This window comes from Notolepis coatsorum (assembly GCF_963971535.1).
Source record: "Notolepis coatsorum genome assembly, chromosome: 15".
Lineage (NCBI taxonomy): Eukaryota > Metazoa > Chordata > Actinopteri > Aulopiformes > Paralepididae > Notolepis > Notolepis coatsorum.
Genome location: NC_140179.1, coordinates 36603463 through 36621399, shown reverse-complemented (window position 1 = coordinate 36621399; position 17937 = coordinate 36603463). Strand labels below are relative to the sequence as shown.

At 41.6% G+C, this 17937-nt stretch overlaps 1 protein-coding gene across 2 annotated transcripts in view; it reads left to right on the top strand.

Moving 5' to 3' along the window:
- Positions 1-17937, top strand: part of optn (optineurin) — a 52675-nt gene that overhangs the window by 27295 nt on the left and 7443 nt on the right. For both annotated transcript variants that reach the window (XM_084330854.1, XM_084330853.1), the window contains exons 7-11: positions 1063-1178; positions 6425-6574; positions 7455-7539; positions 10240-10401; positions 14547-14689. In XM_084330854.1, the coding sequence (XP_084186980.1) occupies positions 1063-1178; positions 6425-6574; positions 7455-7539; positions 10240-10401; positions 14547-14689 (656 nt within the window). The remainder of the gene's footprint in view (positions 1-1062; positions 1179-6424; positions 6575-7454; positions 7540-10239; positions 10402-14546; positions 14690-17937) is intronic.

The following is a 17937-nucleotide window of genomic DNA, read 5'->3' as shown; positions in this document are numbered from 1 at the left end:
GCGCTGTCTGGTGAAAAGATGCGACAGGCTGCCTCCTCGTGTACCGGAAGGGACGTGTGATGCAAGGCTTCTATCCTCCCTACGACCGACCAGTGGGAGGCATAGTTGAGCAACGTTCAAGACAGGGGAGGGGAGAATTGGAGATACGAAATTGGGATGGGAGAAAAAAATAGAAAAATAAGGAGAAAAAGTGGATAAAAAAAACGATCACAGTTGATTGTGGGCGGGCGGTGGCAGATCAGCGCCTTCCTACGTAGGAGAGCGAGTCAATTCAGAATGGCTTGGTTCAGTGGGGGGTTCTTGTCTCGGCTGAACTGGAGGAATGGGACTGGGTAGAAATTTCACATCTAGTCAGTGTTGGTACACGCCCACATTGCTAGAAAACAATGCAAACCACTGGAAAAGGCCATTTATAAGATAGGGGACCTTTAATCAAAGATCCTCGTTTTCTAGTCTTGCACAAGGACCAATCAGCATGGGTTAATTTTCCATTGATGGGGATTTGATTGGCTGTTTTTAAATAAAGAGCGGCCGCAGGATTAATAACATTAACGTTAGTTTGACCAGTGAAACAAATATACTAATTAAAATGGTTGGACCTGTGAGATTTGTACTTTGTAGGTCTGCATTTTAAATGTAAGGAGTAAAAAGTTTTTTTTTTTCTCTGAAATGTAATTGAGTAAAAGTACAAGTATACAAACCTAATAATACTAGAGTAAAGTACAAATCCTAAAAAACTGTACTTATGTATTGTGACGGAGTACAATTACTCAAGCACTTTACACCCCTGGGCATATTACAGACCCTCATCTGCACCACTGTTTATATTTTCCTCTTATTTTTTGTATTCAGAGTTAATTATATAGTTTACACTGTTAAACAGTGTAATTCAGTATATTCAGATCAAATTTGATTGCCTATATTTATGTCTTTCTTCTATTACCCTGCCCATACCTGTACCCCCCTTCCCCTCCCCCACGCCGCTATGACACCTGGATTTCCCCCAAGGGGATCAATAAAGGAATATCTTATCTTATTGTTGAAATGCTTCTCCCTTCTCAGGCAGTGTCTGAGGTGGAGAAGCAGAAGTCTCAGATGAGGACGCTGTTCAATGAGATGCAGCAGGCGCAGAGCAAGCTGGGCGAGGCGGAGGGCATGAAGAAGAACCTGCAGGACAGGTCCGACTGCGTTTTCCTTTTCGGTTTCCTGCCATTTTTCATCATCCAATCACAAGCCAGGGTAGATTAAGTAGCCGGTCGGCTCACATCGCTGACTGGTTTTGAAAGTTAGAGGGGCACTTCACAAAAAAAAAAAAAATGCTGATTTTATTTTGTACATAATCTCACGCACATCCAAAAACATTTTTGCACACATTCTTTTAGTTTGACAGTTATTGAGAGTACATTTGTTTCAATATGGCCACCAGTGATCACGGGACATTGAATCATTGCGTTGTGTTAATTACAGCTCCATGAAATAATAAGGTAACAGTCCCTATAAGATCGACATCATTTCATGGTGCTGTAATTAACACAACACAGGGATTGAATGTTTGGTGCGTCTGGCGAGAGCTAAGAATTCAAATTATTCTACCTATTATGTGCTTCCAATCTCGGGTTACAAGACTAAACAACCAACGAGCGTCGGTTTCGGATGAGTTTCACCTGGCCCTGAACAGACCCTGATGGTATCTTACATGAGTGCTGATTCCTACGATAAAGGGAGAGAAGGAGACGAAGAATTAGTTTGTTTTGAGAATTTCTCGCTCGCGCATCTAAATGTATTGCAGCGGATGGCCATTTTGAATAGGCATGCCGAATTATTACTGATACAAACATTACAAAAACATGTGTAAAACACAGATTTTCCGTGGGATTGTTATCAACTTTGCACCTGTACTAGATAAGACTTCAGGCTATGGAACCATTGCGTTTTCCAGCTCTTACCTCTCAGCTGGAACTCAAAAACTGGCATCTGTTTGCAAGTAAACAAAGACATGAGTAAACAAAACCTTTATTTCAGTGTGTTCAAACCTCTGTAACTCTATTACATTAGCACTCGAGTTATTCTTCCGGTTGTGGAAGAAAGTTCAGAATGTTCCCTTTCAAAAGGGACCAGACTCATGCATGTGCTATAAGTTGTTCAAGAATAAATAGCTAATCACTTTGGGTATGCAATTGTCTTATGCAAAACTAGCCCCATCCTTGCCCGATGCACAAGTGATTAACCACATTTTGTGATTCAGATTTCCGGTGTACTAATATGGGAAATTCCTAATCTAATATATTCCATTATGAATTGAAAATGGGGGACCCTGATGTAAACGAGACGAAAGTCTTTCTCTGGTCTGCATCCCCTTAAAGGGGAACTATCTTATAAATGGCCTTTTTCAGTGTTTAGCATTGTTTCCTAGCTATGTGGACTTATATTAACACTTTAACTGCCGGAAGACGTGTTTAGGCGTCCTTCCCCGCCATGCTCAAGTTGCCGAAGACGCCGTAACTCGTCTTTGATATCAATATTTCAAAAATCTGTGATCGGATTCATATTTCCCATCCGCTGGCCTGAGACCCACCAAAAAGCCCCACTGAACCCTCTAGCGGTTCAAGAGCGCCATCTGGTGGCCGATCGGCGCAATCGCCTAACAGGAAGTTACTTGGACGATGTGCTGTTCTCCCATATTACTTCCGGGCACTCGGTAAAGGTCCCGGCACTCTAGCTCGTCACAATACATAGCGATCCGTTGCCAATAACTCGATAAACAACATGATTTGGACGTATATACCATTATACAACCTGGAAATGGACCGGGTATTCCAACATCCCATAATAGGAAAATGTATACTCCACGCTCATCGCCCAACGGCGCGAGGAAGATACGGTAAGATTCAGCGTTATTTTTCAATGTCTTCTATACTAACTGATCTGATGAACATTTGACCCACATTAGATGAATGGTATAACGCTGCCCACGGAATTATAAACGCCCCCTCGCCCATCCGGTCAACATCAGATGACGTGTAGTAACTTCCAGAAGTCCGTCCAGTTGGATTTTTTTATATCGCGCCGATTGCTATCAAACTGTATTTGATCATCAATATAATGCATTTGGGGCTATAAATCACGTTCTGGAGAAAGCTGCAGAAAGAGATGAAAACATACTTATACTTTAGATTAGGGGTGGACGGTATAAACGGTATATGGTATAAACGGTATACGGTATAAACGGTATTAATTTGCTCTACGGTATGGATTTTGACTATACCGTGTAGCTCTAAAATAGCAATGATGTCATGTAACCACAGCGCGACTATTTCAATCGCATTTGCCCCTAAAAATAGATAGAATTAGTCATAGATAATAGATATGTGCAAACTGGAAAAAGTTATTTAGGAGGCTTCGCGCAGTGGGCGTGTCAACACGCAATTGTCATTTCATAATAAACGCATATCACCGCGGCGCACAGCAAGTTTCAATTTCAGTTCCTGGCATTTTTAACCAGTGGAGAAAGGTAAGAGATGTCCCTATCGTTTTTCTTATATGAATTATTCTACGTTAATAATAAAACATACCTGGTGATCAACTACAGTTTGCTGTAAACATTATGATATGCGTGTAGTGTTATGATAACGACGGCTGCAGCGGGAGCCGGGAGGACGGCTGCAGGCAGCAGTGGATTTGCGAATAGCATGCAGCTGCAGAGCCGCAGAGCCAGCGGCGCTTTCAGGTCAGGTCCGCTCAACAGCGCCCCCCCACCCAACGGCTGAAAGCTGTGACCAGACCTGAAAGCGCCGCTGGCTCTGCGGCTCTGCAGCTATGCTTCTAGCAAAATCCAGCATCCAGCCCGGCTGTTTGCAATGGGAGCAGCACGGACTCTGGACTTATTTTATTTGGAATATAATGACTTTATACGCAAAAGTAGCCTAGTTTTAAGTTAAAATATTATAAATCTACATGCCTTGAGGATGTCATTCTTTATATAGCCTGCCTATCAGGCAAAAAAAATTATTCTAACTGATACCGTGATATATACCGTTACCGTCTATGCTTCAAATTATACCGTGATATAAATTTTAGACCATACCGTCCACCCCTACTTTAGATCATATTTTAGTATGAATATGTGAATGAAAAAGTTTAACGTTCATACACCCTGAACAATACATATAGGACATTGAATGGGCCCTAATAATGGCAATTTAGCAATAGAATTTAAAAAGTTATAGCCCTGCAAAGAAGGGGAATTTCTCCATAGACAAATAGAGCTGGCAACCTATGGTATATCATGAATTTAGCCTTAGGCAATCAAAGTGTTAATATGATCTATGTCTCTAATTCTCATATTGGCGCATTCTTCCAATTCTCCTCTCACAATATTCACCCTCACTGAACTGAGTCATCTGAAAATGTGATGATTTGTGATGTCAGAAAGACACCGCTGCATGTTAATGTCCCAGATGCCGCGACACGCGACGGCCACACAGTGGTTTAGGAGCCCAGCCTCAAAACAGCTTAAGATCTTCAGGTCGAAAAATGCTGTTTTTGAGGACTTGATTAGAAATACAAAACGATGAATTAAAAAAAATATATAATTACAGAGGTGTTCCATAAACTCACAGGAATTGTGTAAAAGTGCCCAAATAGTGAAAGAAATAGTAAAATAGTTCCCCTTAACAATTGTGTTTATTGAGCCATACTGTAGTTTTCAATCAATCAAACCCATCCAGTGTGTAGTTTGCCAAAGCCTTTAACGAGAGGAGATGCCGGGTTCTGGGAATTCGAAGTTCGCAATTATCAAAATGATCAAAGTCCTTCACAGTGTGGCTTTAGAATTGTGTAAATACAGTGTCCCCCAAGAGGAAAATGGGATGTCTGGAACACCATTTGAAGCTAAAAAAAAAAGATCTATTCTGCGGAGGTAGTCCTTCCCTCCCTCCCTCCACATGTCCAAGACAAACGGCGGCGTCTGAGCTTAGCGTTGGCTCACTTTGCTTCAAAGCTCTTTTTGTGTTTTTTTTTTCATTTGTGATGAGATTAGGAAGTGAACAGGATCAAAGCATTTTCAAGTGAATGTTCCACGATCATGTTTTCTCTCCAGAGCGACATATTGGGAGTTTGAAATGTCCCCATTAAACCATACGGGTAATGAATTGTTTTGTTTGTTTTTGAATTGCCCCATTTCACTAGGTGATTGCCTTGTAAACGGAATGTCTCTTGGAGGGAGATTAGCCTGTAATCATTGGGGGGGGATTCTTTTGCTATTTTTAGCTACAGGCCGTTTGGTAGGTTGACGCTACTTTTGATTGGATTTGGATTTGGGTCGGAGAATTGTCAGAATTGTAGAGCTTTCACAAAGGTAATTTCTAAATACAGCTTAAGTTGGTTTAATGAGTGATATTTACACCCCTGCTCACACGACTGCAGTGTACACACATGTTGTGTTTAGATAGATATTGTATTATCTCTTAGTGGTTTTTTTTAGGTACGGTCTTAGTGTTCCGTTTAGATTATACTGTAGTACCTCTTAGTGTTCTGTTTAGATAGTTAGTACCTCATCAGAGCCTTCCACTGGACTTTCAAACAAGGTGGTGCTGAGTCTCAACTAGGGGGTCATCCGGAGAGGGTCTGTGCACAGTAATGTACAGTTCCATAAAAGGGGAAAATAAATATATTTCATAATCAAAGCACGTCTCAATTTGCACATCCCATGCTCCTTACTCAAAAGCAATAAATAAACACTAGAAATAGATGGTCTGTCTGTCAATTACACATATTTAACAATCAATACTTACAATAACATGAGAAAAATGAAATAGTCATACGGAAAGCTGTTACCCCTCAACTTCATAAAGTCTATTTTATTTATCCATTTTCTTGAACTGAAAGATATTTCTCCCCCTCTGTGTCTCTCTCTTCCCTCTGCCTCCCTCTCTCTTCCCCCTGCCTCTCTCTCTCTCTGTTCCCCCTGGCTCTCTCTCTCTCTTTCTGTCCCCCTCCGTCTCTTCTGCCCTGCCTATCTCTCTCTTCCCCCTGCCCCTCTCTCTCTGTCTCTCTTACCCCTGCCTCTCTCTCTCCCCCTCTCTCTTCCCCCTGCCTCTCTCTCTCCCCCCCCTCTCTCTCTCTTCCCCCTGCCTCTCTCTCTCCCCCCTCTCTATATCTGTCTCTCTCTTCCCCCTGCCTCTCTCTCTTCCCCCTGCCTCTCTCTCTCTCTCTTCCCCCTGCCTCTCTCCCCCCCTCTCTCTCTCTCTTCCCCCTGCCTCTCTCTCTCCCCCCTCTATATCTGTCTCTCTCTTCCCCCTGCCTCTCTCTTCCCCCCCCTCTCTCTCTCTCCTCCCCCCTCTCTCTCTCTCTTCCCCCTGCCTCCCCCCCCCCTCTCTCCCCCCCCCCCTCTCTCTCCATCCCCCCCCCCCCCCTCTCTCTCTAGGTGTCGTCAGGTGGAGAAGGATGTGGTCACTATGCAGGCCCAGCTGCTGGACAGGCAGGCGGTGCAGACGGAGAACGACCGGCTGAAGCTCCAGCTGGACAGCATGCAGGCTCAGAGCCAGCTGGAGCAGAGGAAGACTGTTGAGGAGAGGTACACACACACACGCACACAGAATGACAGGCATCCCCCTGTCAGTGATGGAGAGGGGCATATGCTCAGATATAGGTTACGTTGGAAATCCCCTGCCCTAGAAATCCCCAGAGCCCCTGTCGAGGCCAGGCCAGGGTTTCTCACCCCCACGCAGGGTCCACTGCTCTATAAATGAGGCCCTTGGAAACCGTTTCTGTCGAGCTAAAAACAACTTTAATAATACAAATAGGTACTGTAGGTTTTATAGGTGGTTCATATCTCACTTCCTTAGGTAAACATGGTAATAGACTATTTGGTTTGTTCCTAGTTATCAGATTTGCTAATAGTGGCCAAGATAATGGTGGCTTATAAATAGTTTTAAATGTGAATTATTTTATTAAATGTATATTAAATTAATTGATTATTGCTGCCAGAGATGTACCCTTGTGTGCACAATTTGTAAGTCGCTTTGGATAAAAACGTCAGCTAAATGTAAATGTAAAAATTTACATTTTATGAATAGTTTTAAATATGAATAGTTTTCTGATCTGGATATTAACTGGGTGAAGGGAAATCTTTACAACTGTATTTTCCAAGTCGTAAACAAAATAAAAATAGCTAAATAGCTCAAGAAAATACTTAAAGGATGAAATCTACTTTAAGGGATGAGGTCTAAATCAAGCAGTGCATTGAGAATGTTTGGCATAGTAATAGTTTAGTATCACTGATGAAACCACATTGGTTGCTATGGAGATTGATTGATTTAGGAGTAGTTTACCCAGGTACGATGGCTGCATTTCTATCCCACTCTATCTACAGTTGTATCTCTATGCCTCCAACTCCCATTGGCTGTACGATATCCATGACCAAATAAGTCCTTCCTCCCTGCCTCCTCTCTCAGGAACAACCTGCTCCAGCTGAAGGATGCCTACACCAAGCTGTTTGAGGACTACAACGAGCTGAAGGAGGGGAGGAAGAAGAGAGAGGTGACTGCCCTCATTGGATCCATAACAAGTCAATCAAGCGTTCCTTTATTGATCCCCCTGGTGACATGCAGGTGTCATTGCAGCATGGGGGAGGGGGGATGGGAGGTACAGGCAGGACAAATAATAATAATAAATAATCATAATAATAATAATAATAATAATAATAATAATAATAATAATAATAATAATAATAATAATAATAATAGAGTAGAACATAATAATAATAATGGAATGGCAGTACCAGTACCAGTATATTCTATCTGTAATAGTAGTAGTAATAATAATAATGTAGTAGAACATAATACTAATAATAATGCAATGGCAGTATATTTGATCAGTAATAGTAATAATAATAATAATTATAATAATAATAGAGTAGAACATAATAATAATAATAATAATAATAATAATAATAATAATAATAATAATAATAATAATAATGGAATGGCAGTATATTCTATCTGTAATAATAGTAGTAGTAGTAATAATAGAGTGGAACATAATAATGGAATGGCAGTATATTATATCTGTAATAGTAGTAATAATAATAATAATAATAGAGTGGAACATAATAATAATAATAATAATAATAATAATAATAATAATAATAATAATGGAATGGCAGTATATTCCTTCAGTCATAATAATAATGGGAGTAGAACATAATAATAATAATAGAGTAGAACATAATAATAATAATGGAATGGCAGTATATTCTATCAGTAATTGTAGTAATGGAGTAGAAAATAATAATACTATAGTAGAACATAATAATAATAATAATAATAATGGAATGGCAGTATATTCTATCAGTCATAATAATAATAGAGTAGAACATAATAATAATAATAATAATAATAATAATAATAATAATAATAATAATAATAATAATAATAATAATAATAATAATAGAGTAGAACATAATAATAATAATAATAATAATAATAATAATAATAATAATAATAATAATAATAATAGAGTAGAACATAATAATAATAATGGAATGGCAGTATATTCTATCAGTAATAGTCATACAAATAATGGTATACATATAGTAGTATTAGCACACTGTGCCAGAGTCCGTGCAGTGTTTAGTAATTGTCCTAGCCGTTCTCAAGTTCTCCAGCCATTAGTTCTCCAACTATTGTTAGCAGTTCCTGCCCATGGTTGTGGAGACTGGTGGTTACTGGCACCTAGAGCTGTGAATCTTCACTGGCCTCACGATTCGATTACGATTCAGCTGTCCGCGATTCGATTCAACTAGATTCTACGATGCATCTCGATGCAGCTCAATAATATATTACATCCTCAATTTTATAATCTATATTACTGCACATGGCTACTTTTTCATCAATTAATACAAGCAGTCAAGATAAATTAACTTTTATTTAGAAACTTCTTAAATCAGAATGTCAAAATATGTCTTTAGTGTTTCATGATACAGATACTAGAAAGGTATCTCGATACCCACCTGTTAAAAACGGTTCAATACTCTTTTTATCAGTATTAGTATCAATACTTTTAGCCTGATGCTGTATTTTCTATGAGTTGAGTGGATGCATGACCAGAGCGCTTTAATAATATAATAATAATAATGATATATTTGATTTGTAGGGCGCTTTGTAGTTGTGGAGCAAATCTCAAAGCACCACATTGTAAAAGAACATAAAAAGCTAGCAAGAGAGTAAAAAAATAAAATAATCGATTATGTTCTGTCACTGCATCGATGCAGAATCGTCCACATCCGCATCGCGATGCATCTTAGAATCGAGAACAAGGACTGACTGAGGCGATTTGTGGTGTAGTTTAAGTCTAATTGGTGTTCATATGTGTGCATTGTACCAAAAAAGTACAAGAATATGCTGTATATCACCAAGGGGAGATCAGATAAGAGACTGCATAATGCCATAGGGTTCAACTGAGAACAGAGGCAAGTATGCATGATGCGTGAAAGCCAGGGGCTCCCTTTCCTTTTCCTCCAAAGCAATGTATTCCAATGGTGTTACAGCTATTCTTGGCCCTTCAGACCTCTCTTCTTCCAGCGGTGTGTGGCTGTACATGACCTTTAGTCTAGTCAAGTCAAATCTTTATTTCTATAGCACATTTACAAATGACTAAAGCCAAACCAAAATGCTTTACAGGTACATGATAAAAACACATGCACTACAGTAATAAGTCAAAAGAAATGCACCAAAATTACAGAAAAAAGGTACTGTACAATTAAGGAAAAAAACAAGAAACAAGGTGCAATATAAAAGAGACAAGACATTTGATAAAGTCCAGAGTAGCAGCAAAAGTGGCAGGCTAACTGGTCAAAGGCCAGGGAAAAGAGGTGCATTTTGAGCAGTGATTTAAAAGCCTCTATAGGCTCTGGGCAGATCTTATGTGGGGGAGGCTGTTCCAGAGCCGGGGGGCAGCGAAGGCTCTATCTCCCCTAGTTTTAAGCCTGGTCCTAGGCACCTCCAGCAGCAGCAGCGAAGGCTCTATCTCCCCTAGTTTTAAGCCTGGTCCTAGGCACCTCCAGCAGCAGCAGCGAAGGCTCTATCTCCCCTAGTTTTAAGCCTGGTCCTAGGCACCACCAGCAGCAGCAGCAGCGAAGGCTCTATCTCCCCTAGTTTTAAGCCTGGTCCTAGGCACCTCCAGCAGCAGCAGCTGGTCAGCAGACCTTTAACCCTCCGCGGGTCGCCCCTCCCTCTCTAGACCGAGCTGGTGCCCAAGGAGGTGGTGGACGACCTCCAGGCCCGCATGGCCGCGGCGGAGCAGGCGCTGGCCACCAAGCAGGGCCACATCGACGCCATGAAGCAGGAGATGTTCCTGAAGGAGGAGAAGGAGCTGGAGACCATCGCCGTCTTCCAGGCCCAGGTGTGTGTGTGTGTGTGTTCAAGTTTGTTTATTATTTGTCGTAATAAAATACAGAATACTTTATGATGAAATGCTTGTTTCTGTATTAGCCCCTGAGAGTGTGCTACATACAGTAAAAAAAGTTATTTCAAGCATTTCACTAGAAACGGTGCCATTCCTCGCCTGGATCAATCTGAAATCAACGCTATATTATCGGTATTATGTTTCATCATGTATGCATGAAAGGGTGGGGGGGCGGGTTCTATGCTTCGATCGTCGTCACCAACGGCATACGTTGTGGAGTAACGTTACAATAACACTTTCGGATCACAACGAAGGCATGCTCGGATCAACGCAAGATTGATACCATATAGCCCTTACCTTGACTAGGATGTACTGCAAAAAGAATATTCCAATTATCTGATCGCCATTCCAAGTATTGCTGTCGATTGTGTTGCCAACATAATCCACCAAAGAACATTAATCGGTGGTGCTTGATTCTCCCCAATCCATCTGTTATAAACGTTACTCCTGCCCGACTAGGAAAACCTGGACCGGACTTTTTAGATCGACGTACAGGCCAAGCCAGAGATATTCCAAGGATGTGCAATACCGGCCGCAAGGCGTTAGGCGGCGGTATTGGATGTTTGCGATCTCAGACCCATTCCCAATGATAACATCAGGCTCCCTCGATGGATTATGAATGGAAATAGCGAATAAAAGAAATAACGACCCAGAAATGAGAATCTTCGTTTCTGGCACTGAACCGTTGGGCCACAGAAACGAGAATTCTTGTGAACGGCACTGGATGTGTTAAGAAGTAAGTAAAGGAATGTTCAGTCAATATACATATACAATACAGAGTAAAATGAGTAACAGTGAGGTACAATGCAGAGATGAAATGAGGTACAAAACTTAGGGGTAAGATGCAAATGAGGTATGAATGTAGTGCAAATCTCTTTAATAATAGATCATTATAAAGTGTGTTAAAGTGTCTAAAGTGAGTGTTAAGGTGAGTGTTTGTTTAAAGTGAGTGTGTGGATGTGAGTGTAGATGATGGGTTGTTACATAGTCTCATTGTCATTGAGTGTGTCTGTTGTGGTATGTGGTCCAGTTATGCTGCTCTGATCAAAGGTTATGTTAAAGTAGTGTGTGGTCCAGTTATGCTTTCTAATGCAAAAATCTTTTTCTTCAAAGTAACTAGTAACGGATGGGTTCAGATAAATGTAAAGTCCAATATTTCCTTTGAAATATAGTGGAGTAAAAGTATATAAGTTCCCTAAAATGAAAATACTCATGTAAAGTACAAGTAGCTCGAAATTGTACAGTACTTGAGTAAAAGTACTTAGTTAGTTTTCACCACAGTTTATACCCCATCTCTTCGTGCGAGCCTTATGTGCACGTTAACTACAGTAAACAGAGTGACCTTTGTGCAGATGGAGAGGGAGTCGTGTATACATCTTTGAGAGCGGACATCACCTTGAGGGAGTGTGATTAGACAAATACCCACACGGAGTAGAATGCAATAGCAATGTCACCGTAACTTTTACCCAAACCCTGCGGAAAAGAGGGTAAGTGCAGCTGGTATATTTCAGCTTTATCTGTGGAAGACATGAGACTATGTCTGAAGACTGTTTCTCATTTTTAATAACAGAGTGTTATTTTGTCAGTCCTTACTTTTAAAATGGGTTGTTTATGGTTAAACAGTACTGTATATTTGTATGTCATAAATGTCTTGATGAATTGAAAATGGGGGACCCTGATGTAAACAAGACGAAAGTCTTTCTCTGGTCTGCATCCCCTTAACAATTGTGTGTATTGAGCCGTACTGTATTGTACCCATTCTGCTAACACTTTGAATGCCCATCACGAGAATTCTCGTTTTATTTTTTTTATTAGCGATCTGAATTCATATTTCATCAACCGAGTCTACCGTTGGTAACCCTGCCCCGCCAGGCGCTCAGATGTGGAAAAAAGCGCCCCCTATCGTCTCCCAGATGGTAATGCACCATTTTGGATTGGACTCAATGAAAATGGATGAGAAAAAAAAACTCTGGAATCCACATTTTACTTCTCACGCATTTAACCGGAGCCGATCAGATTCATTCTGGACCCTCAGCATAGCGTGTAATATGTGTTTTACAGTATACGCGTTGGATCAATAAAAGGATTGATTTTTGGAATGGCAATCAGGAATTGGAATAATCCATTTGGATACCATCTGATCTCGGGTAAGGAATCTATTTGACCAGTCTTAGGATAATCAGACCCGTTTTCACGGAGATATAAGCTTTTCCCCTATAATGTGATATGGCTGTTTGACTGTAAGAGCGATCAGGAACTGAGAATCGATTTTCAGCGCGCGGCACCAGCGTGCACATATACTATCGATAATCTAGCGTTTATTTGAAAACGATTCATAAATAGGCCGAAAAATGACAACGTTCTAGAATATTACAGTACAGGGCGATTATCATGGAATCTTTTTTTTTTTCTGTGAAAACTATGGCTTTTCAAAATGCTATAAAACGGAAATGAACCGATAAAAAAACAATCCACTTCGACAATGTTGACTGTAAATGAGTCATTGATAAGCGACGGGCAGATTAGACACAGCCATAATTTAAAACATAGATTAGGCGATATTAATGCTAACATTGAAGTGGATGGTGGGCATTCAAGCACTAAATGTGCGCCCCCTGCTGGGCACTGAAAGTGTTAACACTTTGGCTGCCATGGGTTAAATTCATTATCAACCGTAGGTTGCCGGCTCTATTTGTCTATAGAGAAAGTCCCCTTCTTTGCAGGGCTATAACTTTTTTAATTCTATTGCTACATTGCCATTATTAGGGCCCATTCAAAGTCCTATATGTATTGTTCATTGTGTAGCAACGTTAAACTTTTTCATTCACATATTCATAGTAAAGTATGGTCTAATGTATAAGTATGTTTTCATCTCTTTCTGCAGCTTTCTCCAGAACGTGATCTATAGCCCCAAATACATTATATTGATGATGCAATACAGTTTTATGGCAATCAGCGCGATATAAAAAATTCCAACTAGACGTACTTCTAGAAGTTACTACACGTCATCTGATGTTGACCGGATGGGCTAGGGGGCGTTTATAATTCCGTGGGCAGCGTTATACCAATCATCTAATGTGGGTCAAATGTTGATAATAGCAGTTAGTATCGAAGACGGTAACTTTACACGCTAAAACTCACCCCAGTCTCCGCGCGCCGTTGGGCGATCATCGTAGAGTAGAAATTTTATCATTATGGGATGTAGATTTACCCGTCCATCTCCAGCTTGTATAATGGTATATACGTCCAAATCATGTTGTTTATCGAGTTATTGGCAATCGATCGCTATGTAGTGTGACGAGCCAGAGTCCCGGGACATGTACCGAGTGCCCCGGAAGTAATACGGCCGTCCAGCACAACCTCTACGGCACTTCCTGTTAAGCGATTGCGCCGATCGGCCACCAGATGGCGCTCCTGAACCGCCAGAGAGCTCAGTGGGTCCTCCTGGTGGATCTCAGGCCAGCGGAGGGGACATATGAATCCGATCCCAGATTTTTGAAATATTGATATTAAAGACGCTGTAAAGCGTCTTCGGCAACTTGAGCATGGCCGGGAATGACGTGTTTAAGCGTTTCCCGGCACCCAAAGTGTTAATAATAAAGTTTTCAATCAATCAATAAATCGATCCATCCTGTGTCCCAGGCGGAGGTGTACTCCTCTGACTTCTAACCCTGTGTGTGTCCCAGGCGGAGGTGTACTCCTCTGACTTCTAACCCTGTGTGTGTCCCAGGCGGAGGTGTACTCCTCTGACTTCTAACCCTGTGTGTGTCCCAGGCGGAGGTGTACTCCTCTGACTTCTAACCCTGTGTGTGTCCCAGGCGGAGGTGTACTCCTCTGACTTCTAACCCTGCGTGTGTCCCAGGCGGAGGTGTACTCCTCTGACTTCTAACCCTGTGTGTGTCCCAGGCGGAGGTGTACTCCTCTGACTTCTAACCCTGTGTGTGTCCCAGGCGGAGGTGTACTCCTCTGACTTCTAACCCTGTGTGTGTCCCAGGCGGAGGTGTACTCCTCTGACTTCTAACCCTGTGTGTGTCCCAGGCGGAGGTGTACTCCTCTGACTTCTAACCCTGTGTGTGTCCCAGGCGGAGGTGTACTCCTCTGACTTCTACGCGGAGCGCGCAGCGAGGGAGAAGATCCACGAGGAGAAGGAGCGCCTGGCCGCGCAGCTGGAGTTTGTGAAGAAGCAGAACAATCAGCTGCAGGACGAGATGGACTCACTGGGCAGGTAGGAGATGTTAGGAGATATGGTATGACGTTAGGTATAATAATAATAATAATAACTTTATTTTAGGGCTGGGACTTTATCGCATTCATTTCGATTAATTAACTACAGAAAGAATTAAAAGTTTAAAAAAGATTATGCATTTAATCGCATGATGATTTTTCTTTATTGTGTAAGATGTTACCTTTCAAAGGAGACCAGACTCATGCATGTGCTATAAGTATAACGGATAATAAATCGCTAATTACTTTTTTCTTAGTCTGGTTTGTTCATAAAACAAATTTAAATAAGAGGAATTGAGATCAATCAAGAGTTCAACTGTTCTGGAATGTACTTGAAAGTACTGCGTTTTACTTTTACCTCGAAAGTGCTTGAGTTTACAAAATGTCCTTTGCGCTATATATATATTAAATGTGCACAAGATTGGCAGATCGATGCAGACATAAAGTGCAGACATATAAAATGAGCATAGAATAAATGGCAGCAAAATAGACGAGGTCAGGCATAAAGCATTAAATCATAGTTTTTCATATTAGGATCTAACAAACCCTGTGAGGCCCTCGGTTTCAAAATTCACTTTTAGCTTTTAGCTATTTAAAGAAAAGTTTGTAAATGTTTATTTAACTTTTTTTGTGTGCAAATTGACATAGTCAATGGGTCCTATTGTTCAGCCTCACAATGCTATTGGATAGTAAATGTATTTATAGGTCCCACATTCTGGCCTCTGAAGTTGCTAATGTCAATTTAATTTGAGCCTCACATGATTAATAGGCCTCTTTGTTTCCGGTTTGATTCTATGGCAATTTAAAAATAGACAGTAATAAAAAATAGTGCAGCAGTGCAGCAGTGCAATACAATAGTTCTCATCGATGGTACAGTACAATAAATCAATAAAATAGCCCTCATTTACAATAATCACAGTGTTGATGTAATGAGTCTAGGCGGTGCCACAGTGCATAAAAAGTACGATTAGAATAGAACTGACTCGTGAATTTGACGAAATGCATACAAATTGTGCAGCCAAAATACTGATAATTTGTGTCTTAAGAGTTAGCCTCCCTGATATCTCATTTAAATGCCTGAGCAAAGAGACCGGTTTTAAGCTATCTTTTGAAGATATTTAGCGAGTTGGCTTCCCTGATGTGTTTGGGTAGTTTGTCCCATAGTTTTGGGGCGTAGTTGACAGATGTATGCTGCTGTATGATTGGATAGTTCTACACTGGTTACTTTAATCAAATCAAATGTATTTGTAAGGCCCGACAACACTCATTAATGTCCCCATGGGCCGGACACGTCTTCTTTAAACAAGTCAAGAAGAAACATCACAATAAATCAAGAACAAAACGAAAACACCATGAAATTGAAATAGAAATTTAGTTTATAAATAAAATAAATTAATGCAACACTCCCAGACTCCCCACACGAAGGTAAGGACAACTCACTAAAACCTAGCAATAGGAAAAAATGCACCATGGGCAATGTGGAGGAGAGAAACCTCAGGTCGCTTTCACACCAGAGCTGTTTGGTCCGGACTATCGGACCAGAATTCGATAGTCCGCTTTTTTGGGTTTGTGTGAATGCGCAGTCGAACTCTAGTGCGGACCAAACACGCAAACTCTGGTCCGCCAAAAAACATAGGTCTCGGTTCGCTTCATCGGACCAAACGCGGACCAAATATAGGAAGTCACCTGATAAACTGCATCTTGGGTAGAAGGAAGAAAAAACACAGCGGCTTATTATTATTATTACCGCGGCGCGCGGCATTCACTGCAAAACGAGCACACTGTAAACATGTCTCCTGATAAACTGTGCATCTTGGGTAGAAGGAAGAAAAAAACACAGCGGCTTATTATTATTATTACCGCGGTGCGCGGCATTCACTGCAAAACAAGCACACTGTAAACATGTCTTGTGGACAGACTTGGGCGAATGATGAAGTGAAAGCCCTGATCGACATTATGGGCAGAAGACCAAATAAAACGGCTGCTTGTGGGCACTCACAAAAACAACGAGGTGTACAAGTTGTTTAGCGAGAGGATGGCGGTAATGGGTTATAATCGAACGATGGATCAATGCCACGTCTCTGCTACTATCGCGCTTCTTGCGCTGTTTGTGTTTTCGCAGATTTCACTTCCTGAAGGGGAGGGATTTCCACTCTCCATTGTGGCCAATAGACGAGCGCCCTTTTCGACCGTGTGACATTGTTCAGAAAGTTTGGTGCGCTTGAGAAATTGCAATGTGAATGCAGACGAACCAAATGACGAATGCAACAATGTTGCAACTTCACCACCAGAACCGCACCGAGTCCACCAAAACTATGTGAAAGCGCCCTTAGAAGGGCCGTTCAAGGGGGGATCTCCCTTCTTAGGTCGCTTTCACATATAGTTTGGTGGACTCGTGCGATTCGGGGGGGTGAAGTTGCAACATTGTTGCATTCTTCATTTGGTTCGGTTTGCTTTCACACTGCAATTTGTCAAGTGCACCAAACTTTCTGAACAATGTCACACGGTCGAAAAGGGCGCTCGTCTATTGGATATATAGAATCCCAAAAACAAGCTTCGGGGACAGCTCTACAGCGCACATACACACACACACACCACATTATTCTGCGAAGCAGCCCAGCGCACACACATACACCATTATTCTGCGAAGCAGCCCAGCGCACACACATACACACACATGCACCACATTATTCTGCGAAGCAGCCCAGCCCAGCGCACACACACCACATTATTCTGCGAAGTAGCCCAGCCCAGTGCACACACATGCACCACATTATTCTGCGAAGCAGCCCAGCCCAGCGCACACACATACACCACATTATTCTGCGAAGCAGCCCAGCCCAGCGCACACACATACACCACATTATTCTGCAGAGCAGCCCAGCGCGCACACATACACATACACACACACACACACCACATTATTATGCAGAGCAGCCCAGCGCACACACACGCACCACATTATTCTGCGAAGCAGCCCAGCCCAGCGTACACACATACACCACATTATTCTGCGAAGCAGCCCAGCCCAGCGTACACACATACACCACATTATTCTGCGAAGCAGCCCAGCCCAGCGCACACACATACACCACATTATTCTGCGGAGCAGCCCAGCGCACACACATACACACACACCACATTATTCTGCGAAGCAGCCCAGCCCAGCGCACACGCATGCACACACACCACATTATTCCCTGGAGCGGCAGTTTTTTTTTTAAACTTAAATTTGTATTCATTTTTTCA